The following is a 26,635-nucleotide window of genomic DNA, read 5'->3' on the forward strand; positions in this document are numbered from 1 at the left end:
TCTCTATAGTGCAGCAGTTTGGCCAGGATAGGCCTAGGGGGGGCCCCAGGCTGCGGCGGGCGGCCTGGTGTGCGGTGCGCCCGTTCCACCGTAAAAAATGGGGAGAAGGCTTCCTTCCCAAATATCTCCACTAGCCAGCTTTCAATAAAGGTGGTGGGGTCCCGGCCCTCCGTTTTCTCTGGCAACCCCACTATGCGCACATTATTGCGGCGTAAACGGTTTTCGATGTCATCAGCCCTGTTGTTATTGTCCCTGGCCATCTGCATGGCTGCATGGGCCTCCCGGGCAACTGGGGGGAGTCTGTCTTCCACCTCACTCACTCTGCTCTCCACAGCCGTCGTGCGCTCCCTTATCTTCTGCATGTCTTGCCGCAGCAGGGATACATCCTCTCTAAGGCCCCCAAACTGTTCTTTCAATGTGTTCACTGATGCAGTACACACATGTACCGCTCTTAATATTTCAGCCAGTGTCGGTTGTTCTGTTTCCCCAACCTCAATGTCAGGGTCTGCTTGTACAGTGGGGGGCTGTTCTGCACCATCAACACGCTCCACACATCTCCAGGCCCCACCATCTGCCCGTCCCTGCAAGGCCTGCCCTGAATCCGGGGACCGCTCAGCATCCCCCCCTGTACCTTGTTCCTGGGGGCCCCCAAGCTTCTGCGTGAAGAAGGTCATGTCTCTAGGGTACTCCTTACCCTGAGTCTTTGCGGCTTTTTTACTGGGCTCACCTTTGGATTTGTCTGCGCCTCGTGGTGTGCGGAGAGCCCGGGCCGCGGCAGCGCCATCTTGGATCTCGAGTGGCGGCCAATCGTCCTGTTTTTTAGCCATTCCGCGAGTACAGTGGGCCGGCGGATGGACCGGGAGGTTGCCTGGGTGAGTAGCCAGCTGAACAGCCGTTCAGAGCTTTCGGATCGCTGCTGGGAGAGGATCGTTAGCGGGTGCTGCGGAGGAGCTGTGAGACACACGTCTTCTCACATGCCGGTCTTGGCCACGCCCCCCTTTTATAATCTATTTTAATAAACTTTAATACCATATTCAGTATTTGGGGGCTGCCTCCTTTTTTTCTGTTTTGGCATGCATGTAATGGTTGGAGGGAGATTTCCATGAGAAGTGATGGATATTACCCATTGTATATGCAATGTGACTTTTCTGTAGTACAGTGGTTCTCAACCTGGGGGTCGGGACCCCCTCGGGGGTCAAATGATGATTTGCCAGGGGTCACCTAATCCTGGGCTGTTCCTGAAGCTTGCACTGCTCTCCCAGCCTTTTTGGTCTATCCCTGGAGCCTGTGGGCACCCAGCTGGGCTGTTCCTGGAGCCAGTGGCCGTCCACTCAGCCTCTTCGCAGCCACCCATTCAGTTCACGCCATGGCTGGGTGACTGAGACTAGAGGTCAGCTAACTGGTGAGGAATGTGAAGTGGGAGGGGCTGGAGACCTCCTATTTTGTCATAGGTGTCACTCCTGTGAGACACCACAAAGTCGGAAACACAGTAAGTAACACTACCTGTAATTATAGTTGCCATTAAAAGTCCCCAATACAGTTCTCGGATCAGCAGATGACCTTGATGAAGAGCACCTAAGTTGGCAGATCACATCTCCCCCCAGCACTACCACTCATCCCAATTCCCTGCTAGCAATGCCACTCATCCCATTCCCCCCCATCAAGGAGTAAGAGAAGGAAAAAAATAGAGAATACATGGAAGGGAGAAGAAAAGAGGGGGAGGAAGAATAAGAGAAAGAAAAAGATGGCTATAGAGAAATAAAAGAGAAAGAAAGGAGAACCGAGAAAGTGGAACATCCTAAAATGTACCATAAGGGGTTTTAATACTGTACAAGTGGAAGGGACTCAGGGAGCGCTAAAGATCCATGGGTTAGGGGCAGAAAATCCTTGTCTTGCCTTGGGTGCTGACAACCCACTACGAATATAATTTTACTATTAGGGGTCCCCACAACTTGGGAAATATTCTTAAGGGGTCATGGCACTAGAAGGTTGAGAACCACTGCTGTAGTAGGTGGTTGTGTCTCTTCGGTAAGTCCCTTTACATAGGCATGGTGGTGGAGTTGATCTTTGGGAGTGGGATACATATGAAGAATTTACTTTTTTCTCTTCTGGTTTATATATTTCATTGTCTTTGAGGATAATTTATTTTACTGGAATAATGTGTATTAATTATTATTCCTTACTGGGGGTTTTTTTCTTCCGTTGTTCTTTAGATTTTTTTAAAAAAAAATTGTCACTATGGAGTACACACTTTTTTGGTATATATTAATTGGGATTAGCGCAGCGTGTTTCACATGCCTAGATTTAAAAACACAAGGAATTTAAAGCACATGTTTTCTGTAATAGCCATATTGGCTTCTCAGCTTCTGTCCCTTACTATACAGACATCCAGTAATAGCAGAAAGTAATGCTGGCCATACACTATACGAAAAATCGGACGAAATTCGGTCGTTCAGACAGTTTGTTCATTTTTTTAACAGTTTTTTTATTTTATTTTTTTTAAAGTGTATTTTGTGCATGTACTCGAGAGAGGAGCCGGACTGCAGGAGTTGGGAGTAGGCAGGCCTCCCCCAGAGGCAATCTGCCACCTTTCTCCATGCCCCGGGTGGCAATGGTGGGTGTGCGAGGGGGTCCTCCCACACAGCCCGCCCTACCTGCTCCGCTTTGAAGCCCAACTCAACCAGCACCAATTTTTTTTATGTCCACTGAACGATGTATTGGCCATTACATGATGGCACTGTCGTTTGCGCTCACGGCCGAACGTTTGTTTTTTCGAAAGTTCGTTCGGACGATTTTTTGTATAGTGTATGGCCAGCATAACAAACAAGTAGCAAAACCCTGTTTTTAGCTTCAGACAGTGCAATTAGAAGCTTTGTTAGATTTTTATTGCACACCTACACATACTGTAAAATGTCAGTGATCTCTTTCTATGTCTGCTTGTGCATATACGTATATCCTGCTGTGTTCAATGACAAATGGAAACTTTTGAAAATATTTGGGCAGTGGATTAAGTCACAGAATGGGGCCATAGGTGAAAAGGGTGTGTGGTTAAGACCATCAGCACGTTTTCTCATTCTTTGTTCATATTACATGGGTCCATATTTTTCCTCTTGATCTTCAGAACCTTTCAAATGTTTCATGGTGATTGATTTCTTAGGGATATCTGCTACCTCTGATGATCATGGAGCCTTACATTCACCATCTTCAGCTAAGCTTTTATATATGAAAAAGTATAACCAGTGCATGGTGCCCTAATGTAAATATAATGAAAAATGTGGCTGCCCCTTTAAGAAAGTTGGAAATACACCTCGAATCATAAATTGCAAACATAAAGTATGGTGCTCACATGATAGAAGTTAAATCACTGCAATATAAAACCAACATGTGAATATGAATAGTTAGGATTGAAGTCCATCAAACAATCATAAAAATGGTAAACATAAATTAAATTTATATATATATTTATATATATATATATATATATATATATATATATATATATATATATATATATATATATATATATATATATATATTAAAAAATGTGATAAGTCCAGTGTGACTGTAGCCCAACGCCATCAAAGTGCTTCAGTATGAAGATGTCCTTTTATCTTCAAGACTAGTGCTCAAGTGATAGATGTGAACTCACCAGAGGTGCTTGACCCCTTTTTTACAAGAAGGTCAAAAACCACTTAAAAACTCAAAACTGGAAGGTTCTTCTGCTGTAGCCACTTAGTGTTGCACTAAGATTTGTTTTAGGATTTCGCCAACTAACTTTGATATTGCTTTGATAGCTCCTTGCAGGTGCCAAGGTGAATGAATTGACCAAGCATCGTCAGACTGCACTTCACCTCGCAGCACAGCAGGATCTGCCCACCATCTGTTCTGTACTCTTGGAGAATGGCGTTGATTTTGCAGCCACAGATGAAAATGGCAATAATGGTAAATGGAAATGAAATCATTCCTTTTTTTAATTTTCCAGGTGGTTACAGGCATCAAAACATTAACCCTTTTAGGTCCCAGGGTAATCAAAACGTTTGTGACCAGACCACATTTTAAGGTTTGCTACGTTTTGGTAATCACAGAAGATTTACACAACTTTTAACGTGATTTTTAAGCATCCATAGGGGTTGATTTACTAAAACTGGACAGTATGAAATTTGGTGCAGCTGTGGTCAGTTTCTAACTTCAGCTTGTTCAATTAAGCTTTTGACAATAAAACCTGGAAGCTGATTGGTTTCTATGCACAGCTGCACCAGATATTACACTATGCAGTTTTAGTAAAACCACCCCATAGGGACTTTTGTTTCCGAGATGTCCCTGTTTTGCACCTTCTACTTTAATCTGTAGAACGTAAATATGTATACAAAGCTGCCATCAAATTATAGACCTACCTGTCCCAAAGTAAAACAGATTGGAGATTGACATACGTGATGACCTGACCCCCCAACCAGACAATCCCCCCCTGACCAACTCTACCCCGTCTTCTGAGGGAAGAGCAGCCAGGAGACGCCTCGCAGAAGGCATCTTTGCACAGTAAACACACACACATTAAACATGGCACAATGAGAATGCATGCATGCACACCACTGTGGTCCCTAGCACACACACCCCACATCCTCATCGAATTTGATTAGACCGAAGTACCCCGCATGGTACTAGGGAGCAGCAACGCCCCGCCAAGGCTCCAATTATGTCACTGTGCATTCATACACCATTCACATGGACCTGGGATCACTTCTCCCTGGTCCTGGGGATCCCTACTCCACCAAAAATGAGGGTGACACCCTTTTTTCAGCAGGAATGTCACCCCCACATTCATACATCATTCACACAAATATAACAAAGCATAATCACAGTAGAATTCCAAAAAAATTTAAATCAAAAGTACACCCAAAATTAACGGCGGCGTGAGCTACGCCTCAGGGGAGACTCATGGGGGGGGGAGCAGGGAAAGGAGGAGCCTCCCCTGGTGGCTGTCCACCTGCTGGCCTGCCCTCCAAGGCCACGGCTATCCTGTTCAGGCCCACAGTGAGGGCTGCCGTATTGGCCTGGACAGCCTGGGTATTGGCGTGGACAGCCTGGGTCAGGGCACTCACCTCCAGGGCCACGCCTGCTGTGGCGGTCTGCAGGTCACAAAAACAAGTTATGACCGCCAACGAGTTTGTGGCCACATCATTCAGGGAGTCTTTCATGGAGCCCAGGCTTTCCTCCATCTGGGCCAAAGTCCGGGTGACCTGACCCAGATGTTGGGTCTGACGGGCCTGGTCCCTCCGCAGATTTGCAGGCAGGAACTCGGCCACCCCCCTGGTCTTCTGGGTGGCCTTCCTGCCTGCAGATGAGGCTTGTGGCCTGGGAGGAGGGGAGAGAGAGACCCTTGGGGAGGGAGCCCTGTTGGGGAGGGAGCCCTGTTGGGGGAGGAGTGGGAGGGGCTACCCCTGATGGAGGCCTGACTGCTGTCAGCCACAAGGGGAGCCACATCCAAAAGCCCAAGGATTTCCCTGGCAAGGTCCATCCGATCATCCTCAACCTCCCCCCTCATCCTCCTCCCCCTCAACCTCCTCATGAGGTGAGTTGTGGCCACTCCCCTGCCCTGGGGACTCCTGCCTTTCTTGGGGCTCTTCAGCAGCCTGTTGTCCGGGGGATGGAGCAGACTGGCCTGATGGCCCAGCAACCTCCTGGCCATCTGTGGATGACACAAAACATACACAGGTTGGAGGATCCACACACTTGGCACATATTCCCTTCCCCCCCCCCCCACACATGCTACTCACCAGATAGAAAAAAATATATATATTACCTGTCCTCACGGCCTCATCGGAGCCAAAGCCAGGCAGGCCCACCACTTGCTGGCTGTGGAAGCACTAGGCCACTGCACGCTCCTCATCTGTCCACCTGATGGTGCAAGGTGGTCCTCCTCCAGTGCCCCTGGCATGGGCATTTATCTTGGCCAGCTTGTCACAGACCAGGCTCCTCAGATCATTGATCTTCTTGGCGATCCCACTGGTGGTCCTCGTCTCCCCCCCCCCCCCCCGCATTGATCTCATCAATAATATGCTGAAGGATCGCCCTCTTTCTGGACGGGGGGTAAGTATTTCCTTCTCACGCACCGAGAAGTTGAGCTTTCTCCTCTTTGGTGCCATATCACCACACAACACTCAGCACCAAACAGACACAAAAATCAGACAGAACAAACAGACACAAAAAGACACAGAACAAACAAACACAAAAATCAGACAGCAAAATCCAGACACCAAAATCAAACCGCACAAACAGACAGCTAATACAAATTCAAAAAAACACTCAGAAAAAACAAACGCCTACTACAATCTCTTACTTCAATAAATCTTTACTCTAACACTACTACACTAACCAACAAACAGCCACAGACAACAGAACAAAAGCACCTTACTTCAGGAAGGGGAACACAGGGATGTACTTTTGCAATGGAAGGGCGTTTGTCTGGGGCTATTTATACACAGGGCGTATCTCACTAAGTATGCTTGGCCTATTTCCTATCTCACTGATTGCGCTGGGCCGAGTTCTGAGCATGCCCAGTGAGGTGCATATTAATGCGCGCATGCGCAGTACGGCCGGCCCTTCATTTGCATGGGGTCACGGCTCATTTCAATGGAGCACGCCCACTTCCTTCCCACTTTCAATTACCCCGCCTTACGCCTCGGAATTTACGTTACGCTGGCGCAAATACTCTGTGGATACGGCACTTGCGTCACAAAATTATGCCGCCGTAACGTAAATGACATGCGTTACGACAAACTAAATATGCGCCACTCTACGTGAATCTGGCCTAAGTTTTCACTTGAAAAATAGGGGGTCGTCTTATACGCCGGCAAATACGGTGTATATATATAAATGTGTGTGTGTGTGTTTTACTTTGGGACAGGTAGGTCTATAATTTGATGGCAGTTTTTGTATACATATTTACTTTTTTATTATTATTATTGAAAACTTAAGAGTTCAAGCATTTTCCTGTTATTTTCTGAACAAATTTAGGTAATTTACACCCAAACCTCCCCCCCAGATTTTACCAAAAAATCTAAGCCTCAAAGTCTGTTGATTTTAAAATATCAAATTTTTAGGTAACCTAGCAGAAAGTTAAAACTCAAAGTAAGCGATTACATTTTATATTAGGAGAGCTTTGTTCTACTTTCTACACTACATTCAAAACAATAAAAGTAGTCACTGAACAGAAAATTTCCACTTTCCCTGAGCGCCCATGAATCTGTTAAAATAAACGGTCACAAAATCTTCAGCTGCTGCTATTAAGTGAATCGGGAAGTAATGAGTATGTCTACACACCCTAAGGAGATATAGGCATTAGCATCGCTAAACTAATATATCAATACCAGAAAAGTATTTGTTTAAAACGCACAATAATTTGAAAAAACAGCACAATGTCCTCAATTTAAACAAAGATTGGAAAGTCTCTGTAGAGTAATCGGCTATTACAAATGAACCAACAGTGCATGGCAGAGTATTGAAAAATTATAATTAATTCCTGAGAATATTCAATTCTTCACTACACCACGTGAGACACCGCTCCCTTAGGATTTTACACTCACCAGAAATCAGGTGAAAATCAGCCTTAAACTCTACAAATAAACAGACCTCCTGCTCTGGTGATCAAATCATGGTACGGACTACCTCTTTAGCTTCTATCGCAATTTCGCCAGCAATAGGTCTGTATGGGTTCACACAATGTGTTCTATGCTCATCTGCGATGATGCCCAAGGAATAATGAAGCTCTCCTAGCATAATTCTGTTTCAAACTGTTTTAATTAAACCCCCAAATTCCCCCTTACATATTGCACTTACAAATAGAAATTTAAAAACGAGCATGTAAACGGTAGCGCTCCTAGGTTTATAGAATGGCGGCGATACCTTTTTAAACCTAGGAGCGGTGGAGTGACACCAGGTAGGCAAGCAAGCTACTGTTTCCATGCTCGTTTTTAAATTTCTATTCGTAAGTGCAATATGTAAGGGGGGATTTGGGGTATAATTAAGACAGTTTGAAATTAAATTATGCTATCGGAACGTCTTTATCATTTGGACATTATCGCTGATGAGCTTGGGATCTAGTAGCAATCTATTGGAGTCTGGCATTCTAGGATAGAACACAGTGTGAACTCATACAGACCTATTGCTGGTAAAATTGCAATAGTACCATGATCTGATGACCAGAGGAGGAGGTCCGTCTATTTGTGGGGTTTAAAGAGGTGGTTGTAAAGGTTAACCACTTAAGGACCTTAGGTGTTTTTCCGATTTGGTGTTTGCAAGACTAAAACATTTTTTTCTGCTCGAAAATTACTTAAAACCCCCAAACATTATATATATATTTTTTCTAACACCCTAGAGAATAAAATAGTGGTCATTGCAATACTTTTTGTCACACCGTATTTGCGCAGCGGTCTTACAAGCACACTTTTTTGAATTAAAAAATAAGACAACAATAAATTTGGCCCAATTTTTTTATATATTGTGAAAGATAATGTTACGAGTAAAATGATACCCAACATGTCACGCTTAAAAATTGCACCCGCTCGTGGCATGGGGTCAAACTTTTACCCTTAAAAATCTCGATAGGCGACGTTTAAAAAATTCTATAGGTTGCATTTTTTGAGTTACAGAGGAGGTCTAGGGCTAGAATTATTGCTCTCACTCCAACGATCGCGGCGATACCTCACTTGTGTGATTTGAACACCGTTTTCATATGCAGGCGCTACTCGCGTATGCGTTCGCTTCTGCACGCAAGCTCGTCGGGACGGGGCGCTTTAAAAAAAATGTTTTTTTGTTTTCTTATTTATTTTTATTTATTTTATTACTTTTTACACTGAAAAAAAAATAAATGTGATCACTTTTATTCCTATTATAAGGAATGTAAACATCCCTTGTAATTAAAAAAAAGCATGACAGGTCCTCTTAAATATGAGATCTTTTTCCCTCACCCCCAGTCAGCTGCCAAACAGGCCCGATCGCCTCCGCCGATACCGACGGTAAGCGGCGGAGGGCGCGGGAGAGCGGCGGGAGGGCCCCTCTCCCGCCACCGATAACGACGATCTCGCGGCGAATCCGCCACGAAGACCGCTGTTATCGTGTACAGGACCCTTGGCACTAAAGATTGATACCTGGGTTGTGGCAGCAGCTGCTGCCGTTACCGAGATATCCATCTTTAAAGTGCCGACGTATATGTACATGAGCGGGTCTGGAAGTGGTTAAAGTGGATGTAAACCCCCCAAAAAAAATTGATGTCACAATGTAGAGAATAAGATTTCCTATCATCTGTGCCCAGTCTTGCCACACAGAGTTAATCCAGCTCTGAGCAATCCTTTTATTGTTCAGGGAAATAAAACAGACTTCCAGATAAAAACCAAAGTCCTTGCTTGAGTGACCGTTTATTTACATATCTTGTGCACTGCTTGCAGACATACACAGCTTCTGTAAAAAGTGCTTAATTCACATCCCCCTCCCCTCTTCCCTCCATGTATATTCTGATGGCTGTTGCATTTTCTCATGGCACTGAACTGTGACTCACCCCATATTTTGAAAACGTTTAATCAAAATGTAGGGGAGGGGATGTGAATTGTGCACTTTTTTTTCAAAAGCAAGGACTTAGGTTTTTATCTGGAAGTCTGCTGTATTTCACTGAACAATAAAAGATGATTGCTCAGAGCTGGATTAACTCTGTGTGGCAAGACTGGGCACCGATGACAGGAAAACTTATACTGTACATTGTGACATCAAAAAAAAAACAAAAAAACAAACAAACATATCATACTTGCCTTCACTGTGCAGTTCGTTTTGCACAGAGTGGCCCCGATCCTCGCCTTCTGGGGTCCCTCAGCGGCTGTCTAGGCTCCTCCCTGCATCAGCTAATCCCCGTTCTGGGAAGCGATCTCCCAAAGTGGTTAGCTTGCAGGGAGCGCTTCCGTGTGATATTATAGCCGCCGACTGTATCAATCGGCCCCGCCCCCCGGCGTGCCTTGTCATTGATTTGATTGACAGCAGCTGGAGCCAATGGCTGCGCTGCTATCAATCCAATGAATGAGCCGAGAAGCCTGCTCGCTCGTTCATGATGCGGGACTTTCGAGGGCTCAGGTAAGTAAACGGGGGGGGCGCTAATCGTTGGATGTTTTTTCACCTTAATGCAGAGAATGCATTAAGGTGAAAAAACATTTACCTTTACAACCCCTTTTTAAGGCTGATTTTCACCCAATTTCTGGTAAGTGTAAAATCTTAAGGGAGCGGTGTTCCACGTGGTGTGGTGAAGGGATGAAGATTCTTATTAATTATAATTTTTCAATACTTTCCCACGCACTGTTGATTACTTTGTTATAGCCGATTACTCTACAGAGACTTTCCAATTTTTGTTTATATTGAGGACATTGTGCTGTTTTAAACTAATACTTTTCTGGTATTGATATATTAGTTTAGCGCTGCTAATGCCTAGATGTCCTTGGGGTGTGAAGACATACTCATTACTTCTACAGTACATTGCTGTACTATCAGGGTAAAACATATGGTTTGTGTGAATTGGCAGTATAACATGAAGCTATACTACATTTGTCTGTAAATAACTGTCTAGTAGTTTTATTTTTATTGCCAGCCATTGTAACACATCAGAAGTTTATACTGCTCATTGGTCAGTCCAGTAATTTCAGATACATGGTAGCAAGCTTAAAATAGGTCCTTCACTTTAAAAAAAATTAAAAAATAATGTCTCCTGCAACTTAAGACGAAGAATATATAAAAAGGACCAGGCATCCTTTAAGAAGGTTCTTCAGGACAGGTAGCTCTTGAGGACAGCGACAATCAAGGTCACTGTCCATTTTATAACCCGGCTTCTTATATCTTTTTAATGGAGAAATCCTTTCACAGTTAAAGCGGAGTTCCAAGATTTTTTCAGTTTATTAAAAGTCAGCAGCTACAAAAAGTATTGCTGATGACTTTTAATAAACAGACACTCACCTGTCTCATGGTCCAGCGATGCGGCATCCCAAAGCCTCCGCTCTCCCCCTCCTCTACGCGGCGCCGTCATTGGAACTGTGAGCACCCAGTCGCGGCAGCTTGTGGCTTCACGGCCGGGCGTGGACTGCGCTTGCGTGAGTCGCGATGCGCTCTCCGAGTGGACAGGCAATCTTCTGGGACCTGTGACATGTCCCAGAAGATCGCCTAGATGGAGGGGCCGTCTAGGGGGAGAGGAGGAGTTGCCTAGGTGGCTAAAAGATGGAAGCAGGAAGTGGCACAGGAAGTCCCACTCAAAACAAGGTTTTGCCATGACAATTGTGGCATGTCAGGGGGCAAGGAGTACTTAAAGCAGAAGTTCCACTTTTGGGTGGAACTCCGCTTTAAGTGATCAAGTTTTGTGCTCCCTTTTTTTTTTCCATCTTTAAAATGCAATAGGAGGATTGAGACAAAGTGTTGGAAGGGGACTGAGCCACTGAGTGGGTTTGGTTGCACTGATCTTTAATTTCTTTAACGCAGCACTGTCACTTTCTCTGCCACACTTTAGCAGGGATCGTTTAACTATTCTATACCACAAGGGGACCAGTTGAGGTGGAAGCCAGTTAACCTATTTAGTATGTTTTGGTTGTGGGAGAAAACCAACACAAAGAGAGAGCATGCAAATTAAATGCCGATACTGTTCTTGTTGGGCATGGTACTGCAGGGGAAAGTAGTCCCACATGCGCTGCATTACAATGCAGTGGCTGGTGTGCGGCGCAGTCCAGCGGGATCACCGCAGTTCCGATTGGTTGATCTCGGCACATAGCACTGTTCACTTTTTTTAACGAACTTCATTGAAATGTCACAGAGACAATTCATTAAGTTGGATTTGCCACCACACGTGTGGTGTAAAGCTTGTCTATACATTTATTACAAAATCTGTCAGATTCAGTGGGGATCCGGCAAATTAAATCAGCCAGCTAGTTAAAAAGAAAAGAAAAATCATATCGTATCTATAGGTACTGGCTGATTTAATTTGCTGAATCTGACAGATTTTGTCCAGTTATCGGCCTCCTGTAATCCCCTGCCCTTCAGCACTCAGACTTTAATAAAGGCATACGTTACAAAATATAGACTAATTCTAGTGTGCTGTATCATATTTCCTGTGTTTCCTTACAGCTCTTCATCTTGCAGTAATGCATGGTCGGTTGAACAATATCCGTTGCCTTTTAACGGAGTGTAATATTGATGCAGAAGCACTTAATGTAAGGTAATCTTTCGAAAATATATTTTTTAATTTAAATTGGTTTTCCCTTCTATCTATTTAGGGACACACAGTCATATACTGCCATCAACAGTACATTGATAAACGGTATTTAAAAAAATGTAGGCAAGCCCAGATCTTTCTCCTATCACGTTTTTAGCTCTGCTAAGAAAAATCGAAATTACTACTTTTTCTTTAACCACTTCAATACTGACCATTTTTACCCATTTCCAGGCCAATTTTTAGCTTTCAGCGCTTTTGCACGTTGTGTGAACAAAATTATAAAAATTGTGCAATTGTCATTCAACTAAAGCTTTCTTCTGGTGGTATTAAACCTCCACTGTTTGTTTTTATTTATTTTTTGCTAAATAAACAAAAAAAGACTGAACGTTTTTTTTTCTTTGTTCCGGCTACATTGCATTATATAAAACTTCAACATTACCTGTAAAATGAGTGGGCTTTCTTCTAGCCACGCACAATTTGAAGGTTTCCTGGATAGCCTTAGAGCCGGTTCACACTGGGGCGACTTGGGATCCGACTTGAAGTCGCCTCAAGTCGTCCCAAGTTGCGCTGTTCGAGAAAAACAATGTAAGTGAATGGAAGCGGTGTTAATACACACTACTCGAGTCGCTCCGACTTCAAAAGAAGTTCCTGTACTACTTCAATCCGACTTGTAGGCGATTTGTACCCATTGATTTCAATGGAAGTCGCCTCCAAGTCTGATCCAAGTCTGATCACTGTCTTAACTAAAGCGACTTTCCAGGAAGATGACATACATTTCTCAGGCAAACCTCTCCTGCCCCCCTCCCTCTCCTAGAGCTGATTGTTGTTTGATTGGCCACTGGAAAGTCTCCTGTCCTGGAGACGACTTCAAGTCGTGTTGTAAATCGCCCCAGATCGCCCTGTGGTTCATGCTCAAGTCGTGTCGGAGTCGCCTCTGAAAGTCGCGCTGGAAGTCGTGTCGCCCTAGTGTGAACCGACTCTTAGTAGTTCACAAATTGTAGGAGTTGCCATTTAAATGTTAACATTGTGTAGTAAAACAATTTTTCATTCTTGTTTGTCAGGGGCCAATCTCCAATGCACATTTTGGGCCAATATGGGAAGGAAAACGCAGCAGCCATATTTGAACTCTTCCTAGAATGTATGCCAGAATACCCCCTGGACAAGCCAGACACAGAGGGAAACACAGGTATTTGATAAGTTCACAACGTCATGCCACATTGTCTGCAAAATGTCGTGTCGGTTTCCGATACGTTTTCCCATTCTTAAGGTAATCTGATGTTGTCATACTTTTTAGGTACCATGGAGTCTGGTGCTGTATTAAAAAAACATTATTTAATACTCTGAAGGTATATTAATGCAAATGTATTTTCTAGGGTTTTAATATACAGCACATGGTATTAAACGGATCCTATTGCACAGCAATAGTGTGTAATTAGGAAATTATGATTAGCAAACCTTAGCAAATACATTATGCCAAGCCTAGTATTTGTAGCAATGGCTATGTTTTTTTCGGTATCTACCAGTCTATCCATAGAAGTATGCCATATATTTCTCTTTCCTCTGAGTGTAGGTGGCTGTATATACTGCTTGATATTTGCAAGTGATGTGTTTGATTTGAGCATGGCTGTAACTTGTCAATCAGTAGTTGGCCATTAGTGCTGGCTTCCTACTTTTAGCAGCTGTGTCTGGGAGGGGAAGCTTTGCAAGGCACAAATGACTGAGGATTTGGCTGATTCAAGGAAGATGAAGAAGAAAAAAAAATAATGTAACTCCTGCATTACATAATAAATGGATTTGAGAACTGTTTATATTCTTACAGAGGTGCCTTTAGATCAGAGGTATTGAATTAAAATTCAAGGAGTTCAAGTCACTAAAATTTTCTCCCGCCCAAGGTCCAAATATCAAGTCTGTGCCATGAACATTTGTACACGTCTTTCTTTTTTTTTTTGGCACAATCCACGCTCTCTGGCATGTTTGTTACAGTTTCCTCCACACACTTTGGTAATACTCTGTAAATGTAAATTGGATGTTCTCCCTTACATCAGTTGTTCCTACCAGAGTAAATCAGTTGCCACAGTCAGTACCCTTTTATATCAGGTGCCCCCATCAGAGTGCCCCCTTGAGTAATGTGTTCCCATCAGAGTGCCCCCTTACATCAGGTGTCTGCAACGGAAGGGCCCCTTTCATCTGGTGTCTCCCAATAGGTGTGCCCCCTTACATTATTTGTTCCCATCAGAGTGCCCCCGTTCATTAGGTGTCGCCATCGGAGTGTCTTCTTACATCAGGCGTCCCCATCATATCAGTTGTCCCCATCAGAGCGCCCCTTTACATCAGTTGTCCCCATCAGAGCGCCCCTTTACATCAGTTGTCCCCATCAGAGCGCCCCTTTACATCAGTTGTCCCCATCAGAGCGCCCCTTTACATCAGTTGTCCCCATTAGAGTCCTCTTTTACATTAGGTGTCCCCATCACAGTGGCACCTTACATCAGGCATTTCCATCAGAGTGCCTCCTCCTTACATCAGATGTCCCCATCAGTGTGCGCTTTAACATAAATTGTACCTATCGTAATATAAAATAAGGGGCATGCTGATGGGCATATTTTGTTATGGGGCACTCTGGGCACATGTGCCATCAGCGTGTCCCGTAACACAAAATGTGCCCATCAGCGCGTCCCGTAACACAAAATGTGCCCATCAGCGCGTCCCGTAACACAAAATGTGCCCATCAGCGCGTCCCGTAACACAAAATGTGGCCATCAGCGTGTCCCGTAACACAAAATGTGGCCATCAGCGTGTCCCGTAACACAAAATGTGGCCATCAGCGCGTCCCGTAACACAAAATGTGGCCATCAGCGCGTCCCGTAACACAAAATGTGGCCATCAGCGTGTCCCGTAACACAAAATGTGGCCATCAGCGCGTCCCGTAACACAAAATGTGGCCATCAGCGCGTCCCGTAACACAAAATGTACCCATCAGCGCGTCCCGTAACACAAAATGTACCCATCAGCGCGTCCCGTAACACAAAATGTACCCATCAGCGCGTCCCGTAACACAAAGGTGTGCCCCTGTAAATATCACAACTCGCATACCTTGAGGGCAGGAGCCATAGAGGTAGAAAGCTGCGGGGGCGTACATGTGACCTCACGCCCTAATTCGCGCCCCCACAGAGAGTACAGCTGGGAGCCGCGTGATGGTCAGCAGCAGGGGGCGGGGTGCACACGAAGGTCATTGGTTGCTGGGATTCCCGCGGTCCGAGCAACCAATGACTGCTAAGCAGCAGAGACTGGTGGTGTGATCTGGACAGGAGTATCACTCGGTCCATGTTCGGACCGCTGGCCGCTATTGTCGGCTGCTTTAGATGAACTTTAATCAAACCTATATAAATTATAACTTTACATTGCATTTCATGTTTTTAGTCACATATTCTCAATGACATTTTAAGTATTACTAAAACTTTGAGCTTTTTTTTTAATATGGTTGGTTGCCCAAACTGTGAAACCATTCTATTTGAGATGCATTATCTTCACAGTGATTCTCTTGGCCTATATGAAGGGAAATGCAAATCTGTGCCGAGCCATTGTGAAAGCTGGTGCTAGGCTGGGAGTGAACAATAACCAAGGCATCAACATATTCAACTATCAAGTTGCCACTAAACAGCTTCTTTTTAGACTTTTAGGTAAGTTGTTTTAACGTGCGGTTTCAGTGTAACTGCTTCTAAGAATGCACACTCGTGGTCATGGTTGCCCACAGTGATGTCACACTATTTGATAAGCAGCTGCCCCTCTTAAGCAGGCCATTCGCTTAACAAAATTTGTCTGGTCCACAGGGACCAACCACATTTCGATCAGTGTGTGGACTGTTCTGCAATGTATGTTGACGCAGTATAAAATATACATCTTAAGTAATTTCTTGTGTCCCTGGTATTTTCTATTAGTTTACATATGTCCTGTTGCTGTTCAAGATGTGTTATATACATATACAGGTGATGTATTGTGTTTCTCTTTAGCTTACCCATGCCCTCTAGGACCTAGTTTACACAGGCTTTAAGTAAAGGTGTTTAACTAAGTCCAGGCCAATTTTAGAGGCCCTGCAGAACAAAATGGTGGTAGTTGCAATTTTTTATGTTGCATGATATTTGTGCAGGCACAGTTTTAACCTCTTCCCCACTGCGCCATAGACAAAAGACGTCTACAGCGCGGTGGAGTTATTCTGGGAGGACGTCCCTGGGACGTCCTCCCAGAATCCTTCACTCGCGCGCCCCCTGGGGCGCGCTCCCGGAATCATCTGTGAGCGCCGGGTCTAGAAGACCCGGCGCATCACAGATCGCGGTAAATCGCCGCTGATAGCGGCGATTTACCACGTGATCGCTCCGTCAAATGACGGAGCGATCACTTGTAAACAAACCGGTTCCTCCCTCTCCTCTCTGTACCGATCGGTACAGTGTGAGAGGAGAGGGGGAGAGCAATACCCCCAATACTTTGCAATAGCCCCCCCATACTTTGCAATAGCCCCCCCATACTCTGCAATAGCCCCCCCCATACGCTGCAATAGCCCCCCCCCCCCATATGCTGCAATAGCCCCCCCATACGCTGCAATAGCCCCCCCATACGCTGCAATAACCCCCCCATACGCTGCAATACCCGCTAATATGACAGAAATAAGATTTTATTTTTATTTTTTTACAGAATTGTCAGTGTTTTTTCTTTTTTAGCGCAAAAAAATAAAAAACCCAGAGGCGATCAAATACCACCAAAAGAAAGCTCTATTTGTGGGGGAAAAATTACAAAAATTTAGATGGGCACAATGTTGTATGACTGAGTAATTGTCATTCAAATTGTGAGAGCACCGAAAGCTGAAAATTGGTCTGGTTAGGAAGGGGGTTTAAGTGCCCAGTGGTCAAGAGGTTAAAAGCATTCACAGGTTACTAATTTAGAATTAAACACAAGGCTCTGCCTCCAGAATTATTATTCTTGCTCTGACATTTGTGGCGATAGCTCATGTGTGGTGCAGCCAAAGTTTACATTTGCATGTGAGAAATACGTGTGTTTGCATTTGCACAGGAGGATGGGGATTAACTTTATTGGTATTACAAGGGATGATAAACATTCCTTGAGATAGCATGGGCAGTGACATGTTCTCTTTATGGAGAGATCTGGGGTCTAATAGGCTCCAATCCCTCCTCAGCCCTCCAAAGCAACCAATCAAACCAAGATTGGTGTGATTGGCTGCTTTACTGGCTAAAACAGTCCAGTAAACAACAAAACGGAAAGTGATGTAATATACGTCCTTTCCTGGATCATTTGTCACAGTGGAGGGGGAGGAATTGAGGTTTCCACTTCTCCTCTGTCTGCAGCCAGCCCAACAAAGTAGAGGTCCCAGGCTTCCTCGGAGGAACGGGAGAATCCGGGAAAAGCAGCAGTGGAAGGCCCCTTCCAAGCCCTGTAAAAGTGAATGGGCGGTTGAAGAGCCACTCAGATTACTTTTACAGTAAATCACATTGCCAGTTGCAGATTGTATGCTCAAAAGAAACTCTAGAGGAAAAACAAAAAGAGGAGAGGAAGAAAAAGAGGAAAAGGAAGAGACCTAGGATACACCGGAGGAACCAGGAGCTGGAGTCAGGGAAAGGGACAAATGCATATAACTTATTTACTACAAACAAGGGTATTGGTAGATTTTGCAGTGATTTGCTAAAATAAAAACCTTATACTTGCCTGTTCTGTGCAAAGGTTGTGCACAGGGCAGCCCGACCCTCCTAAAAAGTCCCCCACCGGCACTCATGCCTGCCCCCCCCCCCCCCCAATGGATCACCCCCCCATAGCAAGCCGCTTGCTAGGGGGGCACTTGTGTGTGCATGCTTCTGAGCCAGCTCTGTTTGTCCATAAGGCATGCATAACATGGCTTGTCCCCTTCCCCCACTTCTTTGTCACAAGCTGTGATTGACAGCAGCGGAAGCCAACAGCTCCCACTGCTCTCTCTGAGCCATTCAGGAGAGAGAGCCTCTGGTCTCATGCACATCGCTGAATTGAGATCAGGCTCAGGTAAGTGTAAGGGGGAATTTACCCCAATTCATTGAATGCATTAAGGTTAAAAACCTTCTGCCTATAGAACCATTGTATTAATGTCCATGTATACAAGAACTACCCTTTCAGATATGGATCTCTGATCCTGCCTTGTCCATCTTATGTTTCTCATTAGTTTATCTATGCCCGCTTACTCTTCCAGATATGTTATCTCAGGAGCCCCCATGGTGTGATGGCTCTAATTGCTATGAGTGTATAGCCAAGTTTGGAGTCACCACAAGAAAACATCATTGGTAAGATTTCTTCCAAACAAACTATAGCATAGTAAAACTGCTCCAAATAATTGTTCTGGTAGGTTAATCTTGATGAGATTGTTTTATACAGAATCTCTTCCAAAGCAAATACTTGAGTAAGAAGCCTAGGATGAAAGTTTCAGCCCTTTGACTCCTAGGCTGAATTCATAGCGATGTCATTTTATTATATTATTAAACTCGATTTATATAGCACCAACAGTTTACGTAGCGCTTTACAATGTATAGGGGGGACAACACAATTACAGTACAGTTCAATACAAAGGGTACAGTAGGGCCCTGCTTGTAGAGCTTACATTCTAAAGGGAGGGGGTGGGTGGTCATTTATATTGAAACTCTGACTTAGAATGCACCTCTATAGTTGGAGAGTGGCAGCTTTCAACTGTAGAATCTAACATATGTTTGTTGCTTGGTGGTAGGTTATTTTTAATGGTAATACTTGTGTATGACTGAAATGAATGATATTTTGTGTTTTTTTTTCTCTCCCCGCAGTCGACATTGTGGACGGCTTCTATGTCACAAGTGCTCAATGAAAGAAATTCCTATTATCAAGTTTGACTTAAATAAACCAGTTCGGGTTTGCAACATATGCTTCGATGTGTTGACTCTAGGTGGAGTTTCTTAGTACATTTGGTTGCAAACAAATTGCTTTGTGAAGGAAGGCCGCTTTCTCCAAAGACTGTTGAGAGCTGAGCTGCAGATGTTTGCACTTCATCAAGGACCATATCATGATATATTCCAGTAAAAAACAATTTGATTGTACCTGTATAGGCTTTATTAGATACTAACTGGACGCCGTCTTTTTAAGTCCGTGCTTAATGTGTACTAGTTTGGAAAAAGGCAACCTTGGTAAAGTCTTGACAGAAGACCGATGGGATCGACGGTCGAGTCACTCGCCAGCCCAATAGGGTTTCCCAGACTCCTCCCCCTTCCATTGACATTGTCTTCAGATCATGTCCATCACTTGTAAAGTTCTGTACTGTACCCCTGACTTCAGGTGGAGAATCTGTAAGGAGCATTTTGTATTACAGGGTTCAGAAAGCCAATTAAATTGTGGCCTTACAATATAAGCTTTATAACCAACACTATATTGAAAATCTTTGTAGCACTTTCCTCATTCAGTATACCCATCTCATCCAGAGCACGCCATTCATATAATTAATTGGGTTTCAGTTTACTTGCTTCCAGCAAATAGGTCAGTATAGTTCTGCATTATTATTCTAATTTTACTTAGCATCTGTTATTCCCAACCACGCACACATATTTTTCTCATCTGATCAGAATACAAAGTGCTTTGTGTCATAGAACCTAACACTTGTGAAATTGTTTAAACACTAACATCTAAGGAAAAAAAATATGTTGCGCCTAATCATTTGATATACAAAAAAATAAATATCCAAGCTGCGTGGATGCATTGTATGTTTTACATTTTGTTTATTGATTACACTGTTTTTTAGGCTTTCAAAGCTCCAAACATAGTTATTTTGGATGGAGGCTGTATAGAACAGCCTAGATGTAACATAGTACTGACTTTTAACTAAAAATGTGACACCGGTGTTGAAGGGCTGTGTTCTCAAAAAGTTGGATTTTCAGTGCTGTCTCTTTCCAGTTAGGCAGTTCTGGGGGAAATGCATTTCTAAAATGTTGTCATGAACGGCATAATTGGACTATGGGTATTGGGTATGGTGACTTTTGGAGCACATGTAAGTTACTTTGTCGATGACCAAATCCCTAGATGTAATTTGCTTCCAGGTGCATTCTACTTGCATTGGAAATCCGTTTGTGATGCTTCTTAGATCATTCACAGGACATCAATAGGTACATTTGACTTGCAGTTGACCTCCTCCTAAGCCTAATGATTATCTTGTATGGGGATAGAAGCCGTTCTCATGAAAATAAAACCTTGTAAACATTTGTCCTAATCCTACCACTGCTTGTAACTGGCTATTTTCAAAAACTACCACTGCTTGCAGCTGGCTATTTTCAAAAACTACCACTGCTTGTAACTGGCTATTTTCAAAAACGACCACAGCTTGCAACTGGCTATTTTCAAAAACTACCACTGCTTGTAACTGGCTATTTTCAAAAACTACCACTGCTTGCAGCTGGCTATTTTCAAAAACTACCACTGCTTGTAACTGGCTATTTTCAAAAACTACCACTGCTTGCAGCTGGCTATTTTCAAAAACTACCACTGCTTGCAGCTGGCTATTTTCAAAAACTACCACTGCTTGCAGCTGGCTATTTTCAAAAACTACCACTGCTTGCAGCTGGCTATTTTCAAAAACTACCACTGCTTGCAGCTGGCTATTTTCAAAAAAATACTTTTGTTTTAGTGGAGACTGCACAAGTTGTCCAAATGCATTTCGGGTTAGGTCCACTTTCTGGACTGCATACATTTTGTGTGTGTAAAAGTATATACACTATATTGCCAAAAGTATTAGACCAGTGTTTCTCAACTCCAGTCCTCAAGGCGCCCCAACAGGTCATGTTTTCAGGCTTTCCATTATTTTGCACAAGTGATTTGATCAGTTTCCCTGCTTAATAATTACCACAGCCGTTTCAAATGAGGGAAATCCTGAAAACCTGATCTGTTAGTGCGCCTCGAGGACTGGAGTTGAGAAACACTGTATTAGACACCTGCCTTTACAAGCACATGAACTTGGTATCCCAGTCTTAGTCCATAGGGTTAAATATTGAGTTGGCCCACCCTTTGCAGATATAACAGCTTCAACCCTTCTGGGAAGGCTGACTTCAAGGTTTAGGAGTGTGTCTATGGGAATGTTTGACCATTCTTCCAGAAGCGCATTTGTAAGGTCGGGCACTGGGGTTGTCTTTATGGACCTTGCTTTGGGCATTTGTCCAAATCATTTGGTGGAGGGGGAATAATGGGTTGTTTTTTAAGGGGTTGGGCTTGGCCCCTTAGTTTCAGTGAAGTGAACTCTTAAGGCGTCAGCATTCCAACAATTATATATTGGCCTAAACTGAGGGAAAAAATATATTTATTTTAAAGAAAAAAATTGGGATATTTATTATAGCAAAAAGTAAAACATAAAGTGACAAGTGCTTCCGCGCTACTATAGATCCTTAAAGTAAAAACACCTCAACAAATTATATACAGTGCAGCAAAATCTAGCAGTGTTTACCAAACACAAAAAATTGGAATAAAATAGTGAAAGTGATTCTGCGCAACGTATCTCACATTGCTGTGACACATAAATATAAAACACAATAAAAAAGTGTGAATAACAATGAATTAGATAAATATTACACTAAATAGTCCGTGTATACAAGTGATATAAGAGAGCTAGTCCTGCTCAAATAGTGTAACAGAGTAAAGGTGCAAACCAGAATCCTAATTGAGAACCAAACAAATGGTAAATTAAGTGATGTGGAAAAGAACCAAAACGAGTCCTTCAGTGAAAAAATCAGATACAGATCAAAATTGAATAAGAGCTGCCAGATGATCCGATCAGTAATGTTGAATCAGGTGTAAAGATAAGTGACTAGCAGATGAAGATCGAATCCTTCACTAGGCTCACAAGCCTCTTACCTCTAGGTAGATATAGATGAGCATCGAATCTCTCACACCGTGGCAATCCTTTAAGGGTAATCCCTGTCCTTTCTCCCCTTGAGCTGGCACCACGTCTTTACGATAAATCCGTACAATACTCCGCCCAAATAAATAAAATGGAGAGAGGGAACAAAAAAGGAACCTCCGATCGTGAAGCACAGTAAACCAGGTTGTAATTTATTCAATGAAAAAACCTGTGCTTACATCTAAAAAGTTACAACCGTGCAGCAATTTTAAAATGAGCGGCGTTCACAGCGCCGGCTTACGTCACTCCAGGTGTACGCCAATCCCTACGCGTTACGACACGACGTCACGTGTCTTCATCTGGGGCATCTGATTGGTGGACATTCTATTGTTTATGTATCCGGGAGAACGGAAATAGTATCGCCGCCATTTTCTTGAAGTCCAAATGATATGTATATACACTGCATTGGAATGGCATAACTCCGCCTGAGGATCATTAAACGATACATATCTCCATGTCAACTAGATGTTATAGAATCGCTAGGCTTCAACATTAAATCATATTTACCGCTGCATGTCGGACAAATATGCATATATAGTTACAGGTTAAAAATTCTATGTTAAAAATGTATATCTCCGCAGCCTGAGGAGGAAAAAAGGGAATAATCATTCCCATCACAGAGGTATAAATAATGGGAATAAATCCTCTCAACCAATTATACTGTGGGGAACAAAATACATTGTAAATATACAAGTTCACCAAAAATGGTGATAGCAATCATATTTAAAAACAGACCTATAGATAGTTAAAAAATAATGAGACAAATACTAAACGTATTAAAACGCAGTATTTCAATCGAGCGGGAAAGGGAGTCCAAGCGAAAAAGAGAGTAGTTGGCCAAAATGTAGTAAACCTGAGTGGTAAGTCCATTACAGCAGAAGAACTGGCAGTACTGGACAAAGGGTTGAAACATGCCCCTACAAAAAATCTAAACAAATTCGAAACCTATATTGGAATCCAGAAGTATGTGAGGAAACTCACGATTAAAAAGTCCATCCTAAATAATCCTTTCACACCGTATAAAGTTTTACCGAGTGAGATGAATGGATTATCACATAGTACTCTGAGAAACAATTCGGTCTACAACCCTCAGATATCCAAAAACCAACATATAGATGTCTTTAAAAGATTAGTTTTACAAGACCTGGAGTCTCTAAAACTAAAGAAAATAAATGACCCAATTCATATAAAGAAGGGAATCAAACTACTAACCAAAAGAAGTGACATTGTTGTCCGCCCAGCCGATAAGGGAGGAGCTGTCGTGATACAATCAAAGGAACAGTATCAGAGTGAATTGAGTAGACAACTGCAAGATGGTAACACGTATGATAAACTTTTGGGGAATCCTACCTCAAAATACAAGAAAGAGCTGACTTACTTATAAATTTGGGAAAGAAAAAGGATATCCTAAATAAGAAGGAAGCTAAATTTCTGTTACCTGAAATGTGTAGGATACCAGTTATCTACACTATCCCTAAGATCCACAAATCCCGTGAAAACCCACCTGGCAGACCCATAGTAAATGGGATAGATTCCCTCACTGCCAGGATGGGACAGTATATTGACTATTTCATCCAACCTGCTGTCCAAAAGACACCAGCCTACCTCAAGGACACAAAACATATACTACAGCTTCTCGATACAGTGTCAGTGTGTGAAGGTACCACACTACTTGCTACAGCAGATGTTGCATCACTGTACACGATTGTACAGCACCATGATGCTTGTTTTGCTACTAAATGGCTTTTACGCAAATTTAGCAGCCTTGTCTGTAAGCAAAGGAAGTTTCTCATCAAGTGCCTTGATCTTTGCCTTAAGTGTAATTATTTTTGGTATGATCAGAGCTATTACCATCAGGCTATTGGGATTGCCATGGGAGCGAAGTTCGCACCTAGTGTAGCGAATGCCTTCATGGCATTATGGGAAGAGTCAGCTATATATGAGAATACTCCAGTTGAGTTGTCCCTCTATAAGAGGTATATAGACGACATTATTATCCTGTGGAACGGGAGCAGAGAAGGTTTGGAGAACTTCCTGGAGACACTCAATAGCAATGACAAGAATATTTCCCTAGTGTGGAAAATTGATGAGAAATCCATAGACTTCCTAGACTTAAACATAAGTATAGAAAAAGACAAAGTGGTCACTAAAACACATTTTAAAAATGTTGATACAAACAGTTACCTTTCGATGGACAGTTGCCATTTTAAACCTTGGTTGTTTAATATCCCGAAGGGACAACTGATTAGAATTAGAAGGAACTGTACGAAAGAGAGTGATTACATGTTGCAAGCAGACATGATTGGCATGAGGTTTAAAGAAAAAGGCTATGATGGACCATGGGTGAAAGATCAAATAGATACTGTCAGTAAGCTAGATAGGAATTTGATGCTGCAAGATAAACCGAAAATACATCAACAACAAAGTGCACCGGTTCTTATTCTAGATTATAACTCCCAATATAAAGATGTGGCCAAATTGATTGGGAGACATTGGCACATCTTGAAGGGAGATAAGGATCTAGGGCAACTACTTCCAGAAAAACCAAGGATAGTGTACAAGAGAGCACCAACTTTGAGAAACTTGATTGTGAAAACAGTAGTTGAACCACCACCAAAACCAGGATACACCTTCTTTTCAGGAAAGGGTTTTTATCCATGCAAGAACTGTAATGCATGTCGAAAATCACAGAGGTTTCAAAAGAAACGTACCGAGTTTGTAGCAACAAACACAGGTGAAACCCACGTGATTAAAGACTTTATTGGATGTCACACTGAGGGGGTTGTATATGTGCTACAATGTAGCTGTAACCTCCAATATGTTGGCAGAACAAAGAGGGCCCTGAAGGTTCGGGTCAGCGAACATGTGGAGAACATAATAAAAGGCTTTCCGAAACACAGTGTGTCAAGGCACTTTGATCAAGTACATAACCGTGACCCCACCCAATTACAATTTTGGGGGGTAGAAAAATACAATCCCTCATGGAGAGGGAGTCACAAGATTCGTACAATCAGCCAAAAGGAATCTAAATGGATTCATACTATGCGTACACTTGTACCGGGTGGTATGAACGTTGAATTCGATCTCAATTGTTTCCTTAGTAACTTTTGATTGATTTATTTCAGCCGTTCTGTGTATGTTTGTCATCTCACCATCTGAGGGAGAGTAGTTTTTACATGATGATCAATAGGAATACCTGAGAAAGAAATACCTTTATATATATATAGATTGTGGGTATGTGATGCGACAAACCAGGTGTGCGACCATCCCCCTTATTTTTATATATATTTATATATTTTATATATAGATATTTACCATCTGGATTTTATTATATATTTTTATATTTTTATATATTTTTATATATTAATTTTGAAATACTGCGTTTTAATACGTTTAGTATTTGTCTCATTATTTTTTAACTATCTATAGGTCTGTTTTTAAATATGATTGCTATCACCATTTTTGGTGAACTTGTATATTTACAATGTATTTTGTTCCCCACAGTATAATTGGTTGAGAGGATTTATTCCCATTATTTATACCTCTGTGATGGGAATGATTATTCCCTTTTTTCCTCCTCAGGCTGCGGAGATATACATTTTTAACATAGAATTTTTAACCTGTAACTATATATGCATATTTGTCCGACATGCAGCGGTAAATATGATTTAATGTTGAAGCCTAGCGATTCTATAACATCTAGTTGACATGGAGATATGTATCGTTTAATGATCCTCAGGCGGAGTTATGCCATTCCAATGCAGTGTATATACATATCATTTGGACTTCAAGAAAATGGCGGCGATACTATTTCCGTTCTCCCGGATACATAAACAATAGAATGTCCACCAATCGGATGCCCCAGATGAAGACACGTGACGTCGTGTCGTAACGCGTAGGGATTGGCGTACACCTGGAGTGACGTAAGCTGGCGCTGTGAACGCCGCTCATTTTAAAATTGCTGCACGGTTGTAACTTTTTAGATGTAAGCACAGGTTTTTTCATTGAATAAATTACAACCTGGTTTACTGTGCTTCACGATCGGAGGTTCCTTTTTTGTTCCCTCTCTCCATTTTATTTATTTGGGCGGAGTATTGTACGGATTTATCGTAAAGACGTGGTGCCAGCTCAAGGGGAGAAAGGACAGGGATTACCCTTAAAGGATTGCCACGGTGTGAGAGATTCGATGCTCATCTATATCTACCTAGAGGTAAGAGGCTTGTGAGCCTAGTGAAGGATTCGATCTTCATCTGCTAGTCACTTATCTTTACACCTGATTCAACATTACTGATCGGATCATCTGGCAGCTCTTATTCAATTTTGATCTGTATCTGATTTTTTCACTGAAGGACTCGTTTTGGTTCTTTTCCACATCACTTAATTTACCATTTGTTTGGTTCTCAATTAGGATTCTGGTTTGCACCTTTACTCTGTTACACTATTTGAGCAGGACTAACTCTCTTATATCACTTGTA

At 42.8% G+C, this 26,635-nt stretch overlaps 1 protein-coding gene across 1 annotated transcript in view; it reads left to right on the plus strand.

Annotated features, from left to right (window-relative positions):
• ANKFY1 (ankyrin repeat and FYVE domain containing 1) overlaps positions 1-19,987 on the plus strand; it is an 88,066-nt gene extending 68,079 nt beyond the window's left edge. The window contains exons 20-25 of the mRNA XM_040336712.1: positions 3,795-3,942; positions 12,142-12,232; positions 13,291-13,415; positions 15,760-15,906; positions 18,453-18,543; positions 19,054-19,987. Of these exons, the coding sequence (XP_040192646.1) occupies positions 3,795-3,942; positions 12,142-12,232; positions 13,291-13,415; positions 15,760-15,906; positions 18,453-18,543; positions 19,054-19,186 (735 nt within the window). The 3' untranslated portion in view covers positions 19,187-19,987. The remainder of the gene's footprint in view (positions 1-3,794; positions 3,943-12,141; positions 12,233-13,290; positions 13,416-15,759; positions 15,907-18,452; positions 18,544-19,053) is intronic.
• The last annotated feature ends 6,648 nt before the right edge of the window (positions 19,988-26,635 follow it).

Source organism: Rana temporaria, chromosome 2, assembly GCF_905171775.1.
Source record: "Rana temporaria chromosome 2, aRanTem1.1, whole genome shotgun sequence".
Classification (NCBI taxonomy): domain Eukaryota; kingdom Metazoa; phylum Chordata; class Amphibia; order Anura; family Ranidae; genus Rana; species Rana temporaria.